This window comes from Salarias fasciatus, chromosome 20 (assembly GCF_902148845.1).
Source record: "Salarias fasciatus chromosome 20, fSalaFa1.1, whole genome shotgun sequence".
In the NCBI taxonomy this organism is placed as follows: domain Eukaryota; kingdom Metazoa; phylum Chordata; class Actinopteri; order Blenniiformes; family Blenniidae; genus Salarias; species Salarias fasciatus.
Genome location: NC_043764.1, coordinates 11,364,071 through 11,391,988, shown reverse-complemented (window position 1 = coordinate 11,391,988; position 27,918 = coordinate 11,364,071). Strand labels below are relative to the sequence as shown.

General features: G+C 41.4%; 2 protein-coding genes across 3 annotated transcripts; one reads left to right on the top strand and one right to left on the bottom strand.

Moving 5' to 3' along the window:
- The first annotated feature begins 672 nt into the window (after positions 1–672).
- On the top strand, positions 673–7,262 carry rsbn1 (round spermatid basic protein 1). Its single transcript, XM_030119740.1, has 7 exons — positions 673–1,297; positions 2,182–2,852; positions 5,270–5,407; positions 5,771–5,913; positions 6,011–6,178; positions 6,290–6,398; positions 6,572–7,262. Exons 1-7 carry the CDS (start codon positions 673–675, stop codon positions 7,094–7,096), a joined length of 2,379 nt encoding a protein of 792 aa, XP_029975600.1. The 3' UTR covers positions 7,097–7,262.
- Positions 7,263–9,144: 1,882 nt separating this feature from the next.
- On the bottom strand, positions 9,145–24,495 carry ptpn22 (protein tyrosine phosphatase non-receptor type 22). 2 transcript variants are annotated; one of them, XM_030119496.1, is made up of 26 exons: positions 24,126–24,495; positions 20,904–21,012; positions 19,905–19,981; positions 19,670–19,765; positions 19,480–19,518; positions 19,230–19,301; positions 18,917–18,976; positions 18,187–18,329; positions 16,439–16,505; positions 16,258–16,335; positions 16,078–16,164; positions 14,961–15,504; positions 14,796–14,882; positions 14,189–14,266; positions 13,878–13,949; positions 13,619–13,764; positions 12,674–12,701; positions 12,454–12,537; positions 12,174–12,242; positions 11,935–12,065; positions 11,827–11,854; positions 10,674–10,736; positions 10,338–10,438; positions 10,202–10,232; positions 10,018–10,101; positions 9,145–9,934 (listed from the first exon to the last, which is right to left on the bottom strand). In XM_030119496.1, exons 1-26 carry the CDS (start codon positions 24,225–24,227, stop codon positions 9,873–9,875), a joined length of 2,538 nt encoding a protein of 845 aa, XP_029975356.1. In that variant the 5' UTR covers positions 24,228–24,495; the 3' UTR covers positions 9,145–9,872. The 2 variants fall into 2 exon arrangements, with proteins under 2 accessions (XP_029975356.1, XP_029975355.1); XM_030119495.1 differs by having other exon boundaries at positions 14,796–14,894; positions 24,126–24,494.
- Positions 24,496–27,918: the final 3,423 nt, after the last annotated feature.

Below are 27,918 nucleotides of genomic sequence, written 5' to 3'. Positions count from 1 at the left end.
CACATGGTTGTGGGACATTTTATCTTACAGTGAACAGAAAAATAAATGCAACACTTTTAATTTTGCTCGCATTTTTCAAAGATCTAACATTTTGTTTATGTCCACAAAAGGTCTATTTCTCTCAAATTTTAACACATTTGTTTTAATCTGTGTTATTGAACACTTCTTTGCTGAGATAATCCATCCGTCTCACAGGTGTGTCAGATCAAGATGCTTATTAGACAGTAGGATTTTTGCACAGCTGTGTAGTTTACACTAATTGACTTTTTTTTAAAAAATCTTGAAATTTCAGGTTTTTATTTCTAAGATTTCACGTGATATGGCTAACAAGAATTTAATTTCACTTTCAGGGGTCTTGGATTAGCCCACTGTTGGAATAGAAATCACATTTGTCATTCTAGTTAGTTCACCCTGATGAACTAAAAAAAATGTGTAAAGTGTGACACTGCCCCTTGCGGCGGGGATTCAAATAACCATTACGTCAGCTGATAAGAGGTGTGTGCGTGCAAAGCCGCACGCGTTCAGCGCAATCTGAACTGCAACTCCCATGTTGCCTCGCAGCAGCCGTGAACTTCATTTCCCACAGTGCACAGCGTTCCGCGTGCGCACTGGCCTCAGACCGTCGATCGAAACTACAAACACACGTCAAGAGAACTACAGAATACCGCGCGCATGCGCACTGAGCCTCCCGAGTCCTTTAAATGTACTGTACGTGCAAAGATGGCAGCTCAAGTCGACTTGCTCTGCGCGAAAGTGGAAGACAAAAACACGGCGAGGGACCGTTTTGACAGGTGCATCAAAGAAAAGAAAAAGAAGAAGAGGAGAGAGCTGTCGCCGTCGGCTGACAAACGGGTCAAGTCCGAGAAAGACGCGAAGAAAGTGAAGCTCCATCATCATCACCTCCACCACCATCACCACAACCAGCAGCACGCTGAGCTGAGGATCCCTCCGCCGCATCAGCTGCAGCAGAATCCCAAAGCCCACAACTTCTCCTCGGAGAAACATGTCCTGCTCGTCCACCACCACAACGGCAACCTCAGCAACGGCACCAAGAAGAACTTACAGGCGGCGTTCCCCCTGCCCGCTGCCCGGAGGAAGGCGCCGGAGCAGCCGCAGAAGAAGCCGCCGGTGGTCTCGCAGCCACCTGCACTCCTCGCCGCTGTCACGCCTCTCAAAGTGGTCAAGGCCAAGGACAAGGAATTTAAAGAAAAGCGTCGTGATAAGGACATAAAACTGAAGGTGAAGAAGGAAAACACCGAGGCTAACGTGAAACACGCGGAGCTGAAGAAAAAGAAGGGTGAGTTCCGATTTATTGTTTTGCCTTTATGAGAAATAATGTGACGAGAGTCCAATATCAACATAACAATGAAAATGAGTAAACATGCTTTTGGATTCACTTTTAAAACATACATGCATTTGTTGGATGAGAAGACCTGAGAATGTCTCTGAAGCCTCTGGTACCCTCAAAGGATCTTTAGTCTTGACCTCCAGCCCATCTTAGTGGTGTAGTGGATTGCTCTGATCCTTCAGAGATAATATTCCTTTTTAAAGACTGACTATTCTGTCTTGTTTTCCTTGGCTACTCAGATTTCCTCACACAGTTCAGTCACCTGTTTTGAAGTTGTTTGAAGCAGATGTGGGTGATTGTGTCTCTGTGATGATCTGCCCAGTTTGATAAGTGAAAGCTTTGGATACTAATGCCACCCTGCTGGCTGACTTGTACCACATGCCCTTGGTTAAATGAGTCTCTCCCCCAGCAGTGTTTGACCAGGCAGGTGACCAGCTTGATGAGAAGGTGCCAGGGTGATATGGCAGTAAACCTGAGGGCCACAGATTTCACATGTAGCTGCTCCAACACACCTGATTGTAATCAGCTTTTTTTTCTCCCAGGCTGCAGATGTACAGAGCTTCATGATGACATTCATATTCATTGTATGTCTGTTGGAGCAGGATTACATTGAAAACATCCAGGATTGTGACCTTCAAGTATCTGTAGTGCCCACTTTTGCTCATACAAGTGTTCTGATTGCAACTAATGTTTCTTATGCTGTGTGTTTGTTAATTCAGACTTATGACAACTGACAATGACAACTGACTGTATATCCTGGAGATTTGCTAAGAACTATGGGGGTATTTAATCTATTTCCTGACATTAAGTTGTCTGTCACTGTCTACATGTAGATGCACGGCCCCACAATGGGAGTGGAAAATCTCTCACACTGGAAGAATTCATCCTGAAAAAGAAAAAGAAGAAAAGGAAGCACCATGAGGAGGAGCACCACAGTGCAAAGAAGGTTCGACACTTGCACAACAAAGCCGTTCAGACTGTGTGTTCAGGTCCTGGAGCGGATCTCGGGATGCCCGTCCGCCCCAATCCTTCTCTTCCGGGCAAGGTGAAACACGAAAACAATCGCCATGGTGGCAGAGAACCCGTTAACCACCACCCACCCTACCTCCATGCTCTCAAACTGGGTCACGTCCCCTTTCTGTCCCATCAAGACCATTACATCCGCAGCTCCTACCTTCAGACTGGTACCAGGTACGGGCGCTTCATTCACGAGGAGAAGCAGGCCAATGGTGGAGGGTTAGTTCTGCACGCCTATGCTGATGAGTTGGCCTGTCTCGGTCCTGCTGAGATGGAGTGCTTTGCCCAGGAGTTTCTGGAGCTGGCCTTTGCCGAGAAGTCGAGGGGTGCGTCCGCCTACGCACTGGCCGTGGTGCACAGTGCGGCTGCTTACCTGCCCGACTTCCTGGACTACTTTGCCTTCAACTTCCCCAACACACCCGTGAAAATGGAGATACTGGGAAAGAAAGACATTGAGACGACTACTATCGCCAACTTCCACTCTCAGGTATGTAAAACAAAATGTGTCCTTGACCTTAATGGACGTTTCAGACAAAGTTTAGCAAACAAATACATACATTGTTTTACCCCAAGAGAAGAGGATTGTTTTGGTTTTGGATCGCCTTGGATTTGGTCTAAAAGTTGTTTTCACAATGAAATAGTCAGACAAACCTTCGAAGTTTGCGTTTGCTCTCAGGGTTCAGTGTAACTTTATTATCCTGGGGGGGGCAATAATATCCACAGCTAGCAGTAGAAACAACAGCAATGAAGTTAACGCACAAATAAAGCTTATGTGGTGTATGAAAGACTGATATTTACGTCCTTCATCTCAGTAGATTAAGGACTAACAGACTGGCCTCAGATCAGACTTTATAAACGTCCAAAAGGTCACTTAATATGATCTAAGAAGTTATTGACGACTAGCCTGCAGTGTCCTGCAGTTTCCAAGAGGATTGTGGCAAAAACTGAGTACAAATTCAGTCTGAGACCAAAAGGTGGACGTCAAGCAGTAAAATGTCAGCATGAATCATCTGAGAACAGTTTTCTGTTTTATGGGAATATATTGAGAAAGTTTGATCAAATGTTCGTTTAAAACCCAAAGAAATACCATCATGCCATGTTTAGTAATGGCTCCTGGTGGAGAAGACAACAAGTTCTACGGAAATGTGTTTGATTTGCAGGATGCATGGTTTTTAAAATCCACTCTCACATCATGGCTCTGATAATCAATACTGATAGATCAGTGAGGTCACTGATGTTTTTATACGCATCATATGCTGTGGCTTTTACCCCTATGTGCCTGTGGCAAGGAAAGTTGTCAAACAAATTGAATTTGCTTGCAGCATACTCTACAGCCATGAAATGACACTTATATCGTCCATCAAATCATTGTTTTTGTGCTGCCGCTGAACTTGAATTAAAGCGGACTGAATCCTTCCCCTTAACTTGACCTATTTGTGGCACACCAGGCTTCAGATAGCAGCGACCACTCTCATGCCCCCAGTTTCACACCAGGCTCAGGTTTAATCAGACCGAGTGTGGACACGCCCGCAGGGAGATTCTCTTATAATGTGCGAGCGAGTGGATTTCATAGGGCAGGGAGTTTATAGGAGCTAAAATGCATGTCAATGATTTTTGACAAACTGTTAAATGTTAACCTGCTTTTTTATGCTTCACTGCTGGTTCTGAAGAGGTTCCTTCCTGCATTGCACTGCGACAGTGCAATGCATGGCTGTGTGTTAGTCGGCGGTTTAAAAATAAACCTGAATTGAATTAATAATTTTGCAAATTAGAGCCTCAGATCATTTGTCAAGCTGAGTTTTCCAGGCAGTTCTTGACTCTGGCAGACTGGGCGAAGGGAGGGTGTGTAATGAGGTCAGGCTCATGTTTACCTTCCAGTCGCTGCCTCTGTCCAAGGTGCAGCTGAAAAAGTGTGACGGTGCCAAGCTGTCCCTGGTGATCTCGGGATCTGATATCTTCGCTTTGTTCCATGACGTTACAAGCGTTGGCTTCCTCCCGCTGGCTCAGAAAGATTGCACAGTGAAGTCTAGATTGTAAATAAGTGCTTTGAAAGCAAAATGATGACACTAATATGCGTTGTTGTGTCTGTTGCGCTTCACTAGGTCAGAGCATGAGACTACAGGGTTTTGGATTGTAAACGACTGTATTATCTTATGAGGGAAGCTTTCAGATAGTAATGTTTATGAGACTCACAGCGCTTATATTTCAGCAGTAATGGTCGTTTGCCCTTCGTTAGTGCACTCACCATATTTTCTTGGCAGTGAGTGTTTCTAGTAAATGTAAATAAATATACAAATAGGAGAATCCTGTTAGTCAGACACAACTGACACATGATCAGTTTATGTATTGCACTGTTATTGGAGTCACGAGGAAACCTCTAGTTCAAGTTTGAGCTTTGGGTCCCTTGTCTATGTAGTTCGCATGTTCTCTTTGTGAGTGCATGGGTTGTCCATTTTGTTTAAATTGTTCATGGATGGACCACACAGTCACTGGGATTGACTCCGGCCCCCTGGGACCATAGGTTTGCTAGAATATTAAAGCAGATTGATGGAATTTTGAGGCTTTGTTCACTGCCTCGAAGTAAAAAGGATCTTTAAAACATGTTACTGTTGTATATTATTCCGTACACTCCAGTAACCTTGACATCATTGGGGTTGTGTATAATGCGTGTACTGGGAAAGTTTGGTGTTGTAATGGCATTCATTTACTGTTATCTCATTTTGACTTATTTTATGTTTTGATACAGAGTAAATAAGTTAAGATGGTATATGTTCCTGTCATTAATTTTGTTTCTCATATTTTAATGTATTATGATTATTATTTCAGATGTTTTTTTTTCAGCTGTTGTTTTTGTTGTCATTAGCACACTGAATGGCATCAACTGTTTGTATTTTTCGGTCTCAGGTGAACCGGACGTACTGTTCAGGAACTTATCGCGCTGGACCCATGAGGCAGATCAGCCTGGTGGGAGCCGTGGACGAAGAAGTCGGGGATTATTTCCCAGAGTTCCTTGACATGCTGGAGGAATCGCCATTTCTCAAGGTAAGGAAGGGGATCTGCTGGTATGACGGAAAAGGAAAGAAGTGTGGAAGTATTGCGCTTTCTGTACCACAGCAGGAACAACGTCTTTAAGGTTTCTGCTTGTTCCGACTACTGGGAGCACAACATGTTGTGGAAGTTTATTTAAAAGAATACAGATCATATATACACCGTTTGTTTCACATCTGCAGTATTCAGATAAAGTGCATGCCGTTTTATGGTGGCTTTGTTTGGATAAACCAAAAAGCTAACCTGTCAACTCAGCCGAAAACACCAAACCATTGAGCAAACTACTCCGTCACGTCTTGCGTTTCTATCGTTTTTCCCAACAACCGCGGCTCTGAAAGTGCTCTGTGTTCCCCTCAGATGACTCTGCCGTGGGGAAGCCTCTCCAGCCTGAAGCTGGACTGTCGCTCTCAGAGTGACGATGGGCCCATCATGTGGGTGCGACCGGGAGAACAAATGGTTCCCACCGCTGACATGCCCAAGTCTCCATTCAAACGGCGCAGGTACGATCTCGAGACTTTAACACAGTGGGGGGGGGGCATTTCATTGATGAGTTCCATCCTCTTGTCATGGCCTCCTTCCTCTCGTCCGTATGTCCAGGTCCATGAACGAGATCAAGAACCTGCACTACCTGCCGAGGACCAGCGAGCCCAGAGAGGTTCTCTTTGAGGACCGGACGAAGGCGCACGCCGACCACGTGGGCCAGAGCTTCGACTGGCAGAGCACTGCTGCCGTGGGCGTCCTGAAGGCCGTGCACTTTGGAGAATGGTGAATGACCGACCTCTGACCTTCCTAAATGTTGACGATGGCAGACGAATGGTGACTGAGGTTTGAAAAAAAACATTCGTCTTTTTCATTGATATTTTGAAATGTTTACAGGAATAACAGATCTCGCATCACCAAAGACGTAGTTTGCTTCGACGCCGGGGACTTCAATGACGTTGTCCAGAGACTGCAGCTGGATCTGTATGAGCCGCCAGTGTCTCAGGTGAGAGGAGAGGTTTCTGTACAAACGCTTTTTTCTTCTTTTCTTAGTGATTATGAAATTAAAAAAATACATTTATTAAAAAAGTTAAGAAAATATATTATATAATAAGTTATTTGAGATACACAATGCTCAAATAGTGTCTTATAGGACAGTTATACACTGTTTTTGTGCAGTGCGTCCAGTGGGTCGATGACGCCAAGCTGAACCAGCTGAGGCGGGAGGGCATTCGCTACGTCCGAGCCCAGCTCTGCGACGACGACATCTACTTCATCCCGAGAAACGTCATCCACCAGTTCAAGACGGTGTCCGCGGTCTGCAGCCTGGCCTGGCACATCCGCCTCAAGCAGTACCACTCGGAGGACCCGGACAAGAAGGACGAGCAGCGGCCCAACGACGCCAGCCCCGCCTCCGGCCGAGTGTCCTTCTCCTCCCCCGCCCGGCCCGACACCACCGTCACCCCGTGCGCCCGGCCGCCGGGCGACGGTTTCCACGGCGGCGTGGCCAAAACGGAAGAGCCGGAGTTTCAGCGGCCGGCGACGCCCTCCCAGGAGCGCCAGCCGGCGCCCCCGCAGCCCACCAAGTCTGCTCACCCCCCCTCGGCGTACCAGGACCGCCACCTTTTCTTAGCGCCAGTTCACTCCGGGTGTTCCAGGGAAGCGGCGCTGCCCGGCGCTCACACTGCAGACTTCCCTAAATGACCCGTCTCCCCTCTGTCCCCCCCCGCCACAGCCTCACTTTCTGAGGGGAGGAGGTATGTACAAACTATAAAACCTGACAGCCGTGTCAATCAGGAAGCCTTTACATGTAAATTATTCTTCAAGGTTTTTTTCTGAAATATTTAAGCTCTCCCTGTTATAAAATGTTTTTCAGCCAAAGTAGATTTTTTTTTTTTTTTTTTTTTTTTTTACAAAGACTGTATAATGAATTTTATTGTTTTGTATTCGTCGCACTTAAACTGGATTTCTCCACTTCTTCAAAAGCCGTGTATCATGTGAAGAAGCGCATAATTTTAAGAATGAGATTATGAGTTGCTGCATTTACATCAGGTGGCTGTTTGTTAATTTACTTTAAATTTTAGCTGTTTTTTGATAAACCTAATTAATGGAAGAGCTGAAGTCTGAGCATTTAACCTGAAAGCATGAAACTGACTTTATTTTGCTCCATCAGCTTTCAGACTGATGTAGATGGACTTCAAGATATTTCGAATTCTGTTTCATTGATATGAAAGACTTTTCTACCAAACACCACCACTTATTTACAGCCAGAATGGAGCACTTATTGACGTTTGACTGATCCTTCCTATTTAACACAGTTACTCAGCGTGAACCTCTTCTTTTGCTTTATACTAAGCAAAGCTGATCCACCGGTGCTTGGAGGATTTTTTGTGAGCTTTGAGTTTTAGTGTAGACAGTTCTGTATTTAAATGCCACTTCTTTCTTTTTTTTTTTTTTTTTTTACTGTTGATACCGTTTTTGATATTTTATTTATTTTCCTAAGGCGAAGCTTATCATATGAACACAGGTTTATAAGTCGTGATTATTTATTAATTGTCAGATCGACCTCTGAAGGAAGGAACTCTGCCTGCTGCAGTCAGCAATAACGGTCTGATTATTTTCTCACAAAAGGAGTGTCGTACATGTAAATACAATGTCGTTAAAGCTGGGAAAATGTGAATGCTGTCACTCACTCTTTATTCGGTTTGAAATCCATCCACACCTTTATTCTTAGTCAGTGATTTCTCTCGGCTCTCAAGGTTTCGGAGGACTGCCTGTGTATCAGTTTGGTACAGGAGAAGACTGTTTTTCTAAAATCCGAATACGTTTTTGCTCTAAAATACCATAACTTTTTAGGATCGACGTTAAGAGAGTTGATTTGATGATAAAGAAGTCGTCTTCTAAAAGCAGTCCAGTAAAGGAAGGGATGACGGGACGCTGCCTTTGCGCCAACACTGACTACGTCTTAGTGCCTTGTACTGTATGTGCTTAGTCTCAGCTAAAGCAAGGTGCTCAGATGAGGAATAGACTTGCATGTCACCTGTACGTAAAGACTTAATGGATCATAGTGTAGTGAAAAATCATGCTTTTTCATACATTTAACATTTCCTAGGAGGAAAATAGATATTTTTGTTTTTCAAAAATATGGTTTTTATATGGTCTGAACTAATTAAACAAGTGCTGAAATAAAGAAATGATTGGAGCATTGTCATTTCTGTCCTTTGTCGACTGACACTGAGCTTTTGGAACATAAAATCATTTTAATTGAGATATTGTAGAACCATTTCTATGACGGTCATGTGTCAGTGGGGACTGTGCAATCTCTCCCTATTGTGACTCGCTGAAGCTTATTTCTTATCATTTCACATTTCAAAGGGACTTGGAGGAATATGCAGTGAATTATTCTTAATTTGGTCAAACTTAAAGGCAATTTCCTGCACGATTCTAGCCACTTCCTTCAAAATGAGCTGTGATCTGTTTGACATGAGTGTTATCATCCAGCACTACCACCAGAGGTCTCTGAACATCCAGGATTTCAGGTCTTTAGATCAACTGTGAATTCAAAGCCAGCAGCCCTACATTTACATGCCCTTATAAATGCATTTGTTTGCCTTAGAACAGTTTATACACTTATTAGACGAGTTTGGAAGTCTGTGTAAACTTTTAACTGATTTACTAAATTGATATTTAAATAATTTTCTTTCTACATTTGTATATTATTTAAAAAAAAAGGCACCCACACTAAGGCCACATAACTTTCAGTATTTTTTTAATAAATAAATTTAGTCTCTAACAGGTATTTGTAATTCAGTTTCATCGTCTGCATAATCAATATGCGTTACATTCACTGTATCGTTTTAAAATCATAGCAAAAACATGCCGGGGACGTGTGGATTGTCACATGAAGACAAAACTAAATAGAATGTAATGTAAAGTAGATTTATCACCCTGTCCTTTGTATTTCCAACACAGACACACAAGCAAATATCCCGGAGGCACCACATTTGGTAGCAGGAGTTGTTAAATTAGTCCCGTCGGCTCCTGAACTTGTCGGCTCTGAGCGGCTGTCTGAGTCGTCTGAGAAGGCACTTGTCAATGATTACAATCAACCACAGTTCATAATTTGGAAAGCAAAAAAAAAAAACCCGCAAACTAATCAAAGCAGGTGCCGTTGAGGTGTTTGTTGCAGCGCTGATTCTCTTCTGATTGGCCCCAGACAGGGAGATGTTGCCTGAGTGTGGAGCGGCCGTGGCTCAGCCGAGCAGGTCGCCTTCCAATCAAAATGTTCGTGGTTTGATCCCCGATTTCTCCCCGTCTTCACATTTTAACACTTTTGTGAGTGTGTGAGTGAATGCGACTGTGTAAGCTGCGTAGGTGAAGTCCGTTGACTGTGTGTCACCTCCTGCTGGGACACATGCAATAAAGCTTAAATCTGCTGCGGTATATTACTGTGAGCATCCCTGGAAGAGCAGCTGCGGTCTCAAACCCAGGTCTCTGGGTACTTCCTGGGGCCTTTGGGCTTTCCGAAGCGATTCCCAAATCCTGCAGGAGGCAAAATTGCTCTTAGACAAAGCGCATACTAAATAAATTTTCATGTGGTGATGATGAATGATTTGCATGCTTACCAAATTTGAACGGTGAAGACGAAGTGCTGGGCAACTGCGAAAGTGCTCCAGGTTCAGTGAGAGGTGGTGTGGGGGCTGGCTTAGCTGAGAGCCAACATGTTAGAGAGATATTAAAAATTACACTAGTCCACATTAGTTTTGGGTTTATTTTTAAGCCTTTAAGTAGTAGATTTCAAATACTTACATTTGTGTTTGGGTCTGAAAAATTTCATACTCTGTATAGAAGGAACAGAAACAAGCTCAGCTGATAAAACTCACAAATAACCGACCTGAAACTTTCCACAGCGACTGAACAGATACGTGTCGGTCTTGTATTTCACCTTTGATCTCGTCATGGCCTTCTCCTGGTTTCTGTCCGGCGTGTTGTCCGAGCTGTTAGTCCTCGGGGGCGACCAGTGGCTGCCATCATGGCTCCCTTGTGCTTATGAATATAGAGAAAGAGAGAAGATCAAATACTTCCATGTAACTAAAGAAAAACATTGACGATGAACTGACTAAGAATAACTATTCATGTCACGCTGTCTAAATGGAAATCACCACAGTCTTAAATGTCTCTTGCGTATTTCTAAACTGCAGCATATTGTAGAGATTATTAATGGTGTGTGAGAAAGGCTACTGTGCTGTGTGTGTTGCCTTTGATGCCTGAACCAACTCACCACTTCCTCCTCCAGTTAGAACCACAGGAAGTGGAGTGAGCTGCCGAGCTGCAGTGAGGGGCTCTGTAGTCGAAACACAGTCACACAGTTACCCCCGATGTCAGCTCACTCCCTCTAACTAATGAACCTGGACCATAATGAGCATTTTTCTCATCCAGCTCAGTGAACGATGCCATCCTGTGGTGAAGGTAAGTAAATGCATGTGCATGCACCAATCGGACCTAACATGAGTTGTTGTAAAACCCCTCTTTTGTTTGAATCTTCTTTACAAACACCCATGAATAAGCTTTACCACCTGACTCTGTTCGCACTGGTTCACCACGCCCCCTTCCTCCAACCACCTTTGATAAAAACTGACTTTTAAAGTGCAGCTCAACACCAAAATGTTAATACGTCTGATATATTGATTCTCATTATAAACTAGAAAAGCGCTCGGAGAGCGGGGACTTCTGCCAAACAGCTCAGTTCCTACCATTTAAAAGAAGTCATTCATCTGACCACACAAAGTCCGGGTTAAAGCTACACAATAAGCTCATGTTCCCAAAGGATGTGATATTTTATTATGTCAGTAACCACGACGCTACTAATGTGGTTTCACTGAGTGTTGTAGGAGAAAGTGGATCAGTGGCATTTCACATCACTAAACTGACCACTGCAGACCTACGAACCCTGCTGGAAAAGCTCCGATTCACTAATTTTCGATTCTCAAAATTGCCAATTTTTCTTGCAACCTCAGCATTGGGGATAAAATATTCACGTCATGATGATGAATATACTGATATAAGTTGATGGATTAGACAGATCCAGGACATCATATGTACACTTTGAAGCATTACCTACAATAATCAACAAAATGTGAATAAAAGCATCATAAAAATATCTGTTTTGTGTTGCAGGGATACGAAGGACACCAAGAAACCAACCGGCACCAGCTCACCATGGCTCATAATGCTACCTGTTTTCCTAAATTTCTGTGTCAGGGCCCTGAAGTGTGTAGTTTGTCCTCAGTTCAACAGGAAAGTAGCCAAATACTTACAGATATCAACATAAAAGAGTGGTTAAGAGACTGAATGCAGACCGGACACGACCTCATCCAACACAAAACAGCATTGCTGGAATTGTCTGACTTCACTCAGTGGATTGAACAGCTCACCTTGACTTGAACCTCTGGCTCGAACACTCTGGAGAGAACATCATAAAGTAGAGATCAAATTAATAAATGGGAATGAAAACTTCTAATAGATGATGCATGTTTTCTTACCTTGCTCCTGCTCATGATGACGTCAAAAAACTTGGGCTGAGAGGAGCCGCCCCACTCCGACGATGTCCCGGTCCGCGATGAGGGGTCTGCTGTTTGGAAGCGGTCTGGGTGAAGTGAGGTTTTCCCAGGAACTGAAAGGAGAAGAATCAAAGAGGACATTGAGTCAGACAACTACTGATGCACAAGGTAAGACACTGTTTCTCCTTTTTTCCGCTGTAAGGTTACACTGACAAACTTACTTTCCTCTGTTCCGAGGATGAACGATTCAGCCGTTCTCTCTGGAAGAGGAGGAGTTGGATCCTCCTCAGCTGCACAGCAGATACAATTTTAGTCAGGTGAGAGGCGAACACACAGTTCGTTGTCATGCAATACGTGATAATTTTGCCTCACGTTATGATAAAGAAGCCAATTATATGATGATCTAATTGGGATTTTCCACTTTAAAATAAGTATTCTTCTGTATGTTGGACTCTGTTATAATGGAACAGAAGTGTGTTTTTATTCATAACATGAGCTTACTTTGAGGAAGCTGAGGACGAGTTGGTGGGTCTGGAAGGGTGTTTGAAGCCACATTAGATGTGAGATCAAACGTTGTTACTGGTGCTGCAGAAATCACAAGAGAAAGTATTACAAATAACCAGGAAAACCAAGCAAATCCCCCATTGCATGCCACAATTTATACACACAGTTTGCTTAGTGACTTTGTAATTTACCTAACTGAATAAAATAGATATCTCACCTGTGGAGGTCATTTTTACTTTCAGACTCTACAAGAAAGGAGAGTGTGTCACGCATTTCACTGAGAATTGCTGTATCACAATGTGCATTTAGTTAATATGACATTTCAGAGACCATATTAAATTTTTGCACATATGAAACCTTTAATTTCAGCCGTGGCATTAAAAATCCTTAACTTTATTTTTCTTTTTTTTTTAACATTTAAAATAAAAGATGGGGGGAGGGGGGAGCTTGACACACTAAAGATGTTTGGAGAAAAAGTGCATGAAAGTCACAGGGCAGCATTGAGGAACAGAGACACACACAGAGCAGGGAAGCTTTGAAACTACCTTATCTATCAGAACATCATGTCGCTGCGGTTTTGGGCAGTTTTAAACGTGACGAGGCCTGAACTCAAACCCCCGCTGTCAGTACCGGCATGTGACTAAACATGGTGACGAATGTGGCTGAGACCTCACAGGGTGTCGGCGATTATATCTAGCATACACTGAACAAGTGGAGGCTTTTCAATAAAAGGAACATTTTTAATAGTCAGCAAAGGGTCAAGTCACATTTATTAAACTGAAAATTAATGAAACGCCAAATAACTTGAATCAGGTAGAAAGCTGATGACTTAGAGTGCTTCGTTCCCTTGATTTGTTCCTAAATGCAGCTCTTTAAGAGTCATTTCTTGAAGACTGACATGCTGAAGGACACTCCAGTGTTGTGTGAAGTTGAGATCGTGGTGGTTTCTGATAAACCCTGCTCTGTGGGGGTTGAGTTTGGTTCCAAATCGTGGAGATGTGGGATCATCCTGTAAGTTCTGTCGTGTTTTTCATATTTTCGGTTCTGCTGCTCACCCTTCATAATCAGGGTTTTTATTGATAGAAAACGTCTCAACAGAAGCTGAGTTTTTCAAAGCAGGAAGTCACACATTAGCAGTGAAGCACATCAGAGTCATTTCTACCTTGCTTCTCGTGAACATTTTCGCCTCGTCGTGAAACGTAGCAGCAGCTGGGTTTGGGTTTGAGTAGCCGGACCACTCTGAAGAGACTCCAATCACATTCAGGTCCACGGCGGGCTTGACTGCTGTCCTCTGCTCGGAGGATGAAGCTAATAGACCATTTAAAACATTATGAATAAGTATTCAAACAAATATCCAATTTACAGTGGTAATGGTTTTTTATAGACAGTTACATTTTTCATGTTTTTTATTTTTACGTTACCTTGGTCAGAAGCCAGTTCAAAAGATTCAGGAGTTCTCTCTGGAAGTGGAGGGACTGGTGACGGTGGACCGCCTGTCAATATGGGAAAAAAACCATCATAAAGCAGTTGTTTACTGCTACGTGTCTGCAGCATGCATGAATTTGAAAATGAAGAATCTCTATTCACATTGCAATAGCAGACATTTTCTAACTAGAAAATTTAGCGGTTTTACGTTAAGCAGGAACAGAAGATATTATATCATTAAGATAATTTATGATATCATTAAGATATTTTTTTTAAGTTATTTAATTTTAAATTAAATAAATCTTACCTCCCAACTCCCGGACAGCCTCGGCTGCAGCATTACGTGGGATGATAACTGACAGCATTTCACAGGGGTCTGCAGGGCCTACGAGGCAAAGTTGTAAAATGTTGGATCAAGGAAAGACAGACTGATTTAATTTGAGTGAGCTGAGGACTTGTCTGGGGTGTTTTCTGGTTTTCACACAATGTCGGCTGGGATACGCTCCAGTGTACTGACATGTTCAAAGTGTGCAGTATGATCGGGCATTATGGCTTATGGACAATAATCATCACACACCCTAAACCAGGGGCGTCAAGCATCAGTTGGTCCAATCCAAACATTAGTTTGCAAGAAGTGTTTGAGCCTATCTCTTCAATGCTCCAGTTAAGACAAAATGGGTCTGAATGAACCAAAATGAGTTTCACGCCCAGTTTATAATCAACACCAAAAGGTACCAACTCACCTCGAAGGCATGTTTTTGGACATTTGGAGGAAACTAGAGTGCCAAGAGAAAACCCATACATAGAGAGGATGCACAAGATAAGTCTGGACTCAAACTACAAATGTTCTCACTGTGAGGAAGGAGTGCAAACCACTCGCTCATGGATCCTAACGTACAGTCGAGTCGACTAACCTGCATTTCCAGCCAGTTCGTAAGACTCGGGGGTCCTTTCAGGCAGAGGAGGAGGTGCTTCACCGTCTGTATGGACTTCTACGTTTCCTACAACACACACTGAAAACATGTCATTCTAGCATAGTGTGATTTGCTTTTGAGACCGATCAATGTAGGATTATTTACCCGAGGCGGGACAGTTAGGTTCCATAGTCTGGTCGTTCAGAAGCAGTGATGGTGGACTGAAGACAGGGCTCCGTGTCCACTGGTCTTCAGCAGGGTTTGTGGGCGCCTCCTCTGATGAAGGGGAGCTCATCGGAGTTTCGAAGTAGGGGTCTTCTACCGTTAGACAAATGGAGTGTCTCACAGCTGGCGAAGGAGCAAGGTTCAGTGGTGGTATGGCCTCATTTTCCAGTGCTCTCTCCTCAGTTCTCTGACTTAAGCGCACCGGCTTAGGTGGAGTTCTGGGCTCTTCGTGCAGGTCCTGGTCCGAGCTCAGGGCCTCTGCACGGGTTCTGAGAAGGTGCTGTTGTTGCCAGTCGCTTTGCATGTCGCCAGCTTTCACAGGGATGAGAGTTTGTGAAGCAGAGGGAGCGTGGTGGTTCTGCATTACGTCCCGTTCCTCGTCAAGCAGGTGCTGGAAGCGCGTCTTCAGATCCAGGTCTTCTCCGATGTCAGAGAGCTCGCTTGCCGTGACAGCAGGAACGATCGCAGGTGCAGCTGGTGTTAACTGGCCGGTTCAAAGAGGAGGCCAGTGAGTCACAGCTGGAATTAACTAATGAAGACAGTTTGCATCCAAATAAAATGTACTACCATTGAGCAGTGCATTGGCTTGTCAGGTATATTTACATTCATGGCATTTGAATTAGCAAAGCTGAAAAAATAGAAATAAAAATCTGACCACAAGAACTATTCAAATCTTTCAATACTGTACTTTTGATTTGATAAAGGACAAAACCAAGTAAAGTTTAAATTTATCTCTGCTAAATTTAAAAAAAAAAGGAGGTTTCCCAGTTTGAATGTAATCATTGTTAAAAAACGACCGTTCCATTAGGATATTTAAATGCTTAGATATTTCAGTGAACGAGTTTACGAGTTATGAAGGAGGCAAATAAATACCAAACAAACTTTTGGTAATCTTATAGTGTTACTGACGGTTACCAAAGTATTTTTTTTTGTTTTCTTTTGCATCACCCATTCAGCAGTTCACTATGTTTCCTTGTCCGAGTGCTGCAATCTTGAATAATCTGACTGAAAATAGTGTTTCTGCATCCCTCCCACTGCTTATTTTGGCATCCCCCACCTCATTTTGACAGGTCTGTGAATCCATGATCTCCAAATATCTCTCAAACAGAAACTTGATGGTTCTGTAGACCAGTTCATATTGCTCCTGAGAAGAAAAAAATAATTAAAAAAGGTTGTTTAGGTTTCATATTGGTGGGACCCGATGAACATGTCATGAGAAGATGATTGATACTTGTACCTTGGTTTGCACCACAGAGGGCCTTTGGGTTCTCATGTTTTGCACTAAATCAAAGATACAGAAATTGGAGGCGATCATCTATGAAAGAAAACATAATCTTAGTGCAATGCATCCCATTACTTTAGGAAGAAGTCAGCCAAGAATCTCAGGTTTGGGATAATGTTAGGCTGGAATATCTTACGTTGTTCTTCAAGAGGTTCCAGGTGTAGTCAATAACACACAGAGCTCCTGTTCGACCACAGCCAGCACTACAATGAGAAGTGAATTAAAAAAAAACCTTCAGCATGGACATTTAAATTAATCAAGGTAAACAAAGATTTTCCAAAATGTTGTGAATTCCCTTGTTTTACTTATTGATTTACCAGTCAATGCACCAAGTTTTACTTGGCATATATACCTCTTAGAGGAAACATTTGACAGCAATGTAGAAGAAGCATACAAATCAAAATAGTTTCCAAGAACGTCAGAAGTATACAAATGTTTCCTCTGATGCGTTCTGACTGAGTGCAGCGTAGGTTGACTGTCAACCCTCCACATCTGACACATCAACCTCAGAAGGAGAGGCTCCGCCACTGCATACCATGTTCAGATCACACTTTAACACTTTGTACAGTGCTTGTATGGCTTTTACACAATACATAAAGTGTAGTAACTGAAAGAAGATATGACATTTTAGAACAAACTGCTACTCCTCCACTGGCGATACTGTATCTATTTATTTATTGCGTTAATAGACAGCAGTATCCATTAGACGTGTGGTTTCTGTCTGGGCTGATACAAAACACTTCAGTTGTCAGAGTGATTTTCTGGAAACAGGTTTTACATCAGCTACACTGCTGGAAACACTCAGGGGGAAATGCACACACGCATATATTTTAAAAACCAGTGGTCGTTGTCGAACCACCCACACGCATTTCCTGCAAGGGAAAGAGGGAGGAGGTGCCTAAACTCAAAGGTCGATAGTAAGGGGGACATGTACATGCTGCCCACAAGCCTGCAAGCAATAAACTTGTATAGTAGACTAACACCAAGTTTCACACATTCGAACTGAACAGAGATATTTGTTTTGCTGCAGTTTCACCTCATCATGAAACAAAGCAAGTATTAAAATTGTAATAGTTGCCAGAGTGAATTTCTTTATATTATTTTTTAAAGACAATAAAAAGTCTCTAATTAGAAAAAAAACAAAAAAAAAAAAAAACAAAACAAAACACTATAAAGTCTTTCATTATAGGTCACCTACTCTGTTATGGTTTGTGGGTGAAGGACTTTCAGCAAAATTCAATGTTTGATAACTAAATGTTTAAATTAAAAAAAAATCAACAGGACCTAAAAAGTAGTTAAATTCTCTTTGAGCTCAGCTCTGACTGAACCGACATCAAATGACTTAGCTTTGTTCATGAATGACTAACTAGGATTTATATTAACACAATTTCAAATGGATTTGAAGTCACTGTCATTTAACTGGCAGCGATGGTATTGTTTCCTTTTGTTACTGTCAGACCGGGATAAAGGATTGGAAACCCACAGAGACTTTCTTGATAATACAATTGAGGAAGCATCGATGGAAGATACATGTGGGCTGTTGGCTTTCCCTGATTGTATTACGAAGACTCAACGGGGAATCGTTAATAACATAAAAAATCATATATAGCTTTCAAGTGGCCCCCTCACAGCAATTATTTGCCCACACTTGATCTACTATAACAACAGGAAATTAAGAACTACATTAAATTGTGAACATGTTCACAAATACTGAAAATGAACACTGTGATCACTTTTTTTTTTAATCAAGATTTCTTTGCAGAAATTAAAAGGTGAATTCATGCTGGCAAACATAATCATGCGGATAGAATTTAATTTATTAACTCAAAAAGACCCGTTTTACTGATTTCAAAGAGAAATCCACACCCTAAAAGGATATCTGACCTGCAGTGGATGCATATAGGAACGTCCTCATGAGCCTGGAAGGAGCGCATATCATGCAACATATCCAGAATGGGAGGGATGGAGTCTGGCACGCCGTGATCCGGCCAGTTGACATAATGTAGCTGTTTCAAAGTTCGGCTGCACTGGAAAAAAGTCAGTGTGTTGATAGTTACAATGCAAGCCTTTTATTAAAAGCACATTTGATATCGTTGTTTCGCTTCAGTTCAAGATAAACACATTTTTCATAGCTGTTGCTTTATGTGACACTGAAAAGTTAAGATTTACATGACGGAATGGCATTCAGGTTTTTTCTGCAGCGTGAAACTGGAAGAAAAGGATGGGTTAAATGCAGACAAGGGGATTCATATCTAAACATCTGACTGTGAGTGAAGTAAAAATACACCTTTGTCATGTCAGACAACAGACATACACATCTATGTGCAATCTCAGAGACACAAATTGACCTATTTCTTTTTCTTTTTCTTTTTTTTTTTTTTTGAAAGGAGGTCGGAGTAACCTGAGAAAACCCATAGAAAACCCATGCACATGCAAGCTCTTCAAAGAAAAGAGCAGACCCTAACGGAGAGAACCTCGTGGTAAAAGCAAGACTGACAGCCGCTATACCGCGATGCATCCCAACACAACACAACACAAACACAGCCAGACAAAATCTTGCTTATCTCAGAAGAACAGTCTTTTTTTCTCACAGTCAGACATAAACACTGCTTACGTTGCGATGAGTCATCCTCAAAGTCCTCATCAGATAATCTCCTTTATTTTCCTCTGAATCCTGTAGAAATAATAATAATAATAATAATAATTTAAAAAAAATATATATATGTGTGTATATATATATATATATATATATATATATATATATATATATATATATATATATATATATATATACATACACATACATGGTTGATGCTCAAATTAAGACAAAGGGAATGTTACACGAAATATAAATATAAATTGAGCAACTTCAGCCTCATGTAAAATAGGAAGTGTAAGATATGCAAGGTAAGAGTAAAAATACTCACACAGTAAACTGTGAAAGGCTCACAGACAAATGACTTATCTTGTCCTTGAGGCCAGTAGATCTCACACTTTTTCTAAAAGAAAAGAAAAAAGTGCACAATGTAGTTAAAAGAATTACTTTTAAATGGAATACAAGAAAACACAACTAAGGTAATGTGGCCAGTGTGGTGGTTTATCAGACCATAGTAACCGAGGTTTACATCACTAGTACAAATTTAAAGCTTTGTGCATCGACATGGAAAGCAGCATTACCTTTCCCATCTCGAACTCTCGACATGCCATCACTACAACCTATGGAGTCAACAAAACACCAAAATAAAAACACAACGTTTAGTCTGGGAGTTTAACAGATTATTGTGTGAAATGAAACACTCCTTGATCTTGTTAACACAAAACCAAGCAAGCTGTCCAGAGAAAACGAACGTCTCCAACTCCATTGTACCTGGACGTTGTATTCCCAGATCATCCTCAAGAAGTCCACCACTGTGTGGGGCAGAGGACCCTGAGTAGCAATGTAAGCCCTGGACCCTGAAACTCCCTGAACAAAAAAAAAAAAAAAAAAGCATAAGACAGCTATACAGTCAAAGGTAAAATTCATTAGGTGTGCACAAATCGAACATGTCGAAGCAATTTTATTTCGGTGTTTTTATATCTTAAAAGGGTCATCCAAGAATTACCTGAATGAAACTTGCATTGATGTAATCGCTGTCATTTTTGGCTGTGGTGAAGGTGAGCTTCACCCGGGTGTGGTCAACTGAAACAAGAGGAAGATATATACTTAAAGCACATTTTACGAGTGGTTGCTGAATTTTTTTGTGACTACTGAAATCATTGTAGCCAGTTAGAAATATACAAGAGCAAAGCATCACTTCAGGAAGTAAATGTGTTCGTTTTTGTAATATTTTTTCATCTGATACAGAACGAGACGAGCATGTCCCACAAGGTGTCTTAGGAGGAAATATCAGGAAGATAACTGACCACAGTCAAACAGTACCGCATACAAAACATCAGAAACAACTCTCCTAAAAGGGATGATACACATTTCATCAGGGATGCAGAATATGGCAAAGCACCTGTTGTAGCAATTAATGTTCCAGTTCATGAACTAATGCCAAAAGATGAAGCTGAAACAAAACAGTTAAGACAAACAACAATATACTGAGACCTGCTGCAGCTCTTATCAAGGTAAGCTATTGCTTATTCAAAAAAATATATTTATGGACACAATTTAGAGAGGCTAATGCTAAAGCTAACAGGGAGCAAAACAAAGAGGCTGTGAAATGCACTAAAACTAATAACCACTTCAGAAAATGGTAAAGAAATTGTAACCTTTCAATTGTTTTCATGTAGGCCTACAACAAAATTAATCTCACTGCCAGTAATTAATAATACAAATACTGTACATTGCTTGTACCTTATTGCCAAAAGTGGTTGTGTTACAGTAACTCATTGCTTCATCACAGTGAATAACATTTAAAAAGCTCAATATCTTTTTACAGTACAGTAAAAATGTGTTGCGAAGTGAGTTACAGAAGTGTCAAACTAATACTTCCTTTTGTTATCTTATCTGACACTGCATTAAGTGTCTTGTGACAGACCCAGATTATTATTAGCCAATGCAGAAGTACAGTATATGCAAACAAACTTTAAAACAGGTCTTCACCAAATAAACTTACAGGGAACAATGTCTTTGTATCGGTTCTTCTTGATGTTTTCTTGCTTCTCTGCTGTTTTGGTGGGTAAGGTCTTGTCAGTACGGTACTTGGTTGACAGACTCTTCAACCTCTGAAAAACACAACAAAATATTTAATTTGTTACAATGCTATCAGCATTTTTATTCTTTGTTGTATCAACTATCCATGGTTCTTACTCAGTGTTGAAACTGCTTTTATGATTTTTAATGTACATTTCTGTAGTTAATAGCTTGCTTTAAAAAAAAAAAAAATTCTTGGATGATTGTTCATACACACTGAAAAAGCTTTTAAAGGAGCAAGTGGAATTGTAAGCACTGTTTTCTCAGACATCTATAATGTAGCCTGTTAATACATGCCCTGACTTGTGTTAAGCCTATTTATTTAAAGAGATAAGGTCACAAATAAAACACCTCCTTTCTGCTTGCCCAGTTTTTAATTTTAGACTTTCATCCATCCATTAAAGTTTCATTCAGTCAATCCGTCAATCAGTCAGATGTGATTTATTTAGCTTCTTTCATGCAGGTTTCTGTAATTCACAGAATTCATGCATGATACAAGGAAAATGTAAGATGTTGAAAGTATATTGGACTGATTTTAAAAAGCTGAAACAAAATAAGGTAAAAGCACTATTGCAAGTCAAGTCATTTAAAAACAACCCTTTTTGAACAATAGCGGCATAGTGTATTAAAAAAACACATACAGTAAAATAGTTTAAACCCTGCATGAACTGTGTCAGCTGACCTCAGACTCTCAGGAAGTTTGTTCCACTGGTGGAGAGCAGCGACACTAAGGTTTCTTCAGGATGCTTGATGATCATCCTGGAACAAGTTGTTGCATGTTCCAGATGAGCTGAGGGACCTGTGCATTGCATTTGAGCACTAACGTAATGCGTTCCACTGTTTGATGTACTTTTTTTTCTTTTACTCGAACATTTGAAGACACTGTCACAACAGTGCGACCTCTTGAAAATGAAAGCATGAACTAATTCAAAACCCAGACAAGTGCCATAGACATGCTAATTACTCACATCAGCTCTTTTTTGCCTTGCCAATACAAACTACGAATGGACCGAGAGCTGAACCATAGTTTCACCCAGAAGCCAACAGGCAGCCCTCATATTAAAAAACCTCATATGGGCTGATTGTGAGTAGTTAATATTTAGAGGGAAAAATCCATATTGTTCAGTTTTTAAAGTTATAAATATCTCCAAATATCAATATAACATTTTTTTGTACAATCCAATAAGATACAGATAGATATGATCATAGAAGACATGACTACCAATCTTCACGTGACAAATTGCGCAACAGTCATACGCAGTTAGTTTTCATATTATTCAACCCTGGATGTAGAATATGTGACTCATTTGTCTTGAAACTGACATGACAGCTCACAAACCGGCAGGATTTCCATTCCTAAAGTGACGAGGCGGAAGGTCTGACACCGAAGTTTAACTCATGGTCCGTCCTTGCCTACAGCGCTTCGTGAGACACTGGTCTTTTTGTTCGGAGGCCACTTCACTCAGTTCCAAGGAGTGTGTCAAAGGCCTTGTAGACCATCTGTGCTTCAGACGCCACAGAGTGGTTTTTGTGCTTGAGAGGAAGTGATGCAAGAGGGCCCTTCCTCTGCGGTTCAGTGTGACAGCAGAGGGCCGGCATGAAGCCACATGCTGCCGTCCAGGAGAATTGGCTGTCAGTTATTACCAGCAGTCTGTTCATGAAGTCATTCAAGGGCTCAAGTTTTCGGTTCTCTCAGCTTCGTATGTGGTATTGCATTCCTCAGAAGTTTGGGACACAGTGCTTCAGTGCGGTCCGACAAAGGCCCAAAATGAGGGGATTTATGTGTATTTCACTGTGTATTTAAAGCATCTTTTCTATTGAAAGATTAATGTATTTGTACATGGTCCCTGTCATATGAATCAATAAACTAAACTAAACTAAAAGTAAGTTTTTGATTCAGAAAAGTTTCACATTTAGATGGAAACATTCTGAAAACAGTTGCTATAAACACAAAGAAATGCTAGAAATGCTGAAAACTATGTAGTTGCTTGTCACACCACTAATGGGTGTTCTGTTTACGTCGTGATACAGCCTGCATGCAAAGAACACTACAGTGTAAACATTCAATTTCCTCTAAAACTCCTTTCTTGAAATAAGCGTAAACAACAAAAACGCACTGGGCCTTCATTGATGTCGATCGATTTGCATGTGAAGAATAATTATTAATTAGTTATTAATTATGACTGTTGTTCGCATGTACTCTATGCATCGTTTGGAAAAAAAAAAACAGTTTCACCTGTTAACACAAGGACAGCGATTAAACATTTTCATTAAGTTCTGTTTTCAATGACTCCAAATCCATTGATGTGTAAACGAACACCCAAAAATCAAGGAAAGTTTGCTGTTTCAATTGAAAATGTTATTTAAGCAGGATTTTAGACTCGGTGTTGAATGTTGAGCTATCTCTGTGATGGCCTGCCTTATCCAACCACAGGGCAATTGAAACTTTGGCGTTGGGGGTATTACGCAGGCCAACACATGTTATCCAGGGGTGCTATGCACACTACGGTCATAGTCATGCATGAGTAGAAGCACATTAACAATGTGGAACTCCAGAGCTACTCACTTTTTTCAGTTTACCAGCCTACATTAACTACACCATCATATAAGTCCTTACTAATGACGTTTATAAAATGGAGAAGGACAGTTTAAAGGAGCTTCAGTGTTTACATTGTACTGTTCTGCAACTGTGATGCTGTAATCAGATCACCAACTAGTGGCTTGGCATGCAAACTACAGCATTTTCAGTGTTCCTGTGTGTTTAGAAAATGCTGTTGACTAAGTGCAGAACGTTCCTGAAACAAAAGTGTGTTGTGTAAATGTGGCCTTTGTGTTTAAGTTCCGTTCAGATTGTGTGAAGTGTAAGGTAAAATTGCATTTGCAATGCAGTCTTCCTCATTGAAATGCTCTGGGTGGCATTCGTCAGTACAAAGAGGAAGCATAACAACGGCGGTGGAAACTAATAAAATAGAAGTATGGTAGTTTCCTGAACTTTTGTTGCCTTTGTACTGACTGTCAGTTTTAGTATAAACAATTTTCACATGGTTTCAGATGGTGTAAAGATAGAACCCTCACTGAAACTTTTCTGTAGAGATCATCTGAGCAGAAAGCTCCTTCATTAAAAGTACGTTTACAGTCGACTCACCGCAAACTCCCCGGCAATGCTGTTCGGCGTGCCTTCATCCGCTGTCTCCTGACTTTCCAGCTGGGCCAGGAGGCTCCTCAGTATCCAGGCCTGCTGCTCCATTTCTGGCTGTCTACTGCCGGGGATTTGGCACCTTTCCCAGTCATGTCAGGACTCAAAGGTCCACAGGTCAAGGATTAAGGCTTGGGTTCAGTTCAGGGGTTGTGACTCCTCCGTCACTGGTGCTCAAAGCACTTCTCTATTGCAACTGTCACATCAAGGAACTTGCTGTGAAGCAGCGTGTGATTTGTCTTTGAGGAAGCAAGAGTAAACTAACAGGTTCTGTGGTCAGATTAAAAATATTGCCGCGCCCCCTTGGGTGTTTCTGACTGGGTCCTAAAGTCACCCAAGTGTTTGGTTGCACAGAAGTGTCGCAGAGGGAAACACCCTCAGAATAAGTGGAGACAGATTCTCCCATTATGCACAAACAGCTGATCCTCCCCGAAGTCTGAGTGCAGTTCAGCCTGTCTGACAGCATTCAGGAGGCAGGAGGAGAGGAGGAGGGACAACTGTAAGGATGAGGGCTGAGAGAGAGAGAGAGAGAGAGAGAGTCGTGAAAATCCAGATATAATCAGCCTAAAGCAGAGCTCTCAGTGCTTAGTCTCTGAAAGGTTTTCTTTAACTTGCTGTAAGCCAACAGTGATATTTTTTTCTATTCAGTGACCAAACCTCCCTTTCAAAAGTCAGATTTAGCTAAGTTAAATAAATTGTTTATTACTAACTTCATTTTCAAGAACTCTGAGAACCCTTTTAAGAGTAGTAGGTGGAAACTTTTAAATGTTTTTCTTTTTTCTCAGGAACTGTCAGAACCAAGTCATCCTACTTCCCTTTGTTATTTATACCAAACTTGGTCCTGATGAGAAAATCCTGCTAGAAGCTGTCAAACACAGAAATATGTGATTTGCAGGTTGTGCATTAGGTTAATTGTAGTCCTATTCGTCCGTTAAAACAATTATTTTTTTGTTAGAAATTTCTAAGAAATTAGAAAAGTATTGCACCAACAGGTGTCTTGCAATACAGCAGTAGCATAGTGACATCTAGTGGAGACTTTAGTAACACAGCTAATGCCTTCAATTCTGTGTATAAACTGCCTCCACTTTTCATTATGCTTGGTGCAGTCGTCTTCACTGTAGCACAAACACAAAATGCAAGGGAGAGAGTTCAGTAGTCAACTGAAATATTAAAAAAAAAATGGCACTACTGATTGTGGTTGTGTGTGCATGTGTGTATTAGTGTCAACTAACCACACTCCAGCCACGAGCCAGTTGACTTCACGTCTAAAATAAACCACATGCACCAATAACCAGCATCAAAGGAAATGCACACAACATGAAATGTTCAACCACAGACATGCCATCACACTTAGTATTTTCAATACATATAATACATGTAAAAAATAATAATTTATTTTCTTGACCTGAAGCTCTCAGCCAACTCAACAGCCTCAACACCTATTTCAGGATGCTGTTTGTTAATGTCAGCACTTAACTCCATCAGCCCCAGATGACTGACCAATGAGCTGCAGCTTGGTGCCTCCCTCCATCTGCAGATCAAGGCTTCTCTGAGTAACAGACCCCGTCTTGGCAGGATGGACACTTCCTCATCCTCAATAGCCGTGTTCCCCGGGCAGTGTTCTCAGTCCAGTACACTCACGACCGCGTCGCCACCCGCACTTCAGACACCCTCATCTCATTTTTGTCTAACGCAGCCATTGGGCTGATCAATAACAATGACGAGGTACTATACATGGATGAATTCCAACCCTAACCCTAACCCTGGTGCAGTGGCACCTCGACCTAAACACCAGGAAGACTAAAGAAATCATCACCGACTTTCTTAAAATCGAGGGCCACACTGCAACAGTAACTGACATTAAATCAACCTGAAACCTCATTAATTTGTTGCAAAATCGTAAAAAAAAATCAGCTATGACTGCACCTTAAGAGAGGATTCTCTCAAACCCTAATGAAATAACTCATGTTTGTTAATGTTAGCTTTGCTCTGGCACTGAGGGTTTTGCAGACTGGTGAGAACTGCTACAACTTGATTAAGTGGTAATATCCTCCTTTGGATTAATTTGGTCTTAAAATCCACAGGAGTTCCATGATATCATCTTGAAACTGAATAATTTAACCCCAGTGTTCACTGATGAAGGAAACCTCTGCTTATTCAACGTTTAACCCACATTCTCTCCTTATCTCTCCAATCAGGAACCATTTCCCCCAATCTTAAGACTGCTCAAGTTATTCCCATCTTTAAAACGGCTGTTTCTGATTAATTTGACCATTATCAACTTACAGCCATCCTGCCCTGCATCTAGATACTTTAGAAATTATTTTACTCAAGAATATCCATCCACTTAGATGCAAAGAACACCTGATTTATGTATGGATTCTGTAAAAACATTCAGCTGAACATGCGTGACTTTAGCTGATTAACATTACTTGAACTGCCATGGACAAAAGACATTTGGCTCTTTATTTGATACCAGCAATCACATCATTCTAATTTCCTAAATAGATACGTATAGTTGATGTCGCCCTGAAATGGTTTAAAAATTACTCAGCAAACAGTGAGCAGTATGTGGTATTTAGCGGTCTCCCTTCTGCACATTTAAGAATTACAGATAGGCTGTGTCAAGGTTAGTTTTTTTTTTGTTTTTTTTTATTTATTACTGAACAAAAGACTCAAATGGTCACAGCACATAGATCTGGTTACCAAACAGACCACAAAAATGATGGGTATATTAATAAAAGTCTGTCCTCTCATCCTGGAACTTCAGTACAAACCCTTCAGGCTTTGTTCCCTCTTTGCACCATATTTTATATGGGCTAAATAAAAAAAAAAAAAACCTTCAACGAAAACGGAGTGGGGCGGGTCACACAAACTTCAGATTTCTCAGACTTCAAATCTCAGAGGATCTGGGCTGGACGGTAAACACCGCCCACTTCATGAAAGAGGCCCAGCAGCATCTCTCTCTTCTGGGAACACTGACGAATCACAAGCCGCCTCCGCCTCTGCTGAGAAACTGTTACCGCTGCAGATTAGAGAGTGTCCTGACCGGTGGCTGTACAGTGTGGTGTGTAAGGATATCAGCGTGGTTATCAGGATTCAGTGGATCACCAGCTCCGCACTCCCACGCAGAGAGGAGATCTTCTCCAGCCGTCTTCTTCGACAGGCCACAGAAATCTGGAATGACCCCTTAATTCTAACTTTCTCCAGATTATAGGATTGAGAAGCATTACAGCTGACCCAGTAAACCTAAGCAACTGTATGTTAAAGAGCCGGTGAAGTGCGGTTTTACCAGTTCCATGCAGGATGTCTAAAGTGATAATGCATATAAGACAGAGTTTCCACAGCCAGTAAAACATTTTAGTTGGTCTTTGCTGATCTATACTCATTTATCGGCATCAAACCATCAACCTGCTTCCAAGCATCAAGGCTTCCTGGATGCTGGGTCAGCAGGTGCTTTGCAAGCATGAATCAGAATCAGACCAGCATAGACCAACTAGGAAGTTATGTTGGCCGATGCGTTCTTCTTTTTGTTCCTGAAGGGCACGAGGCCAAATAAAAGCAATATCTCAACACGCTCAGATGTAGTCCATTTCACCACGAAAAACTTCACATAGCGCCCTGAAGATGAACCTTCACACATCCAGCCACTGTGAACACAGATACATTATAATAGAAATATACTGTGTTTAAGGTGCTTTATTTAATCTGATAATGTGTGATTATACAAAATTAAATTAAA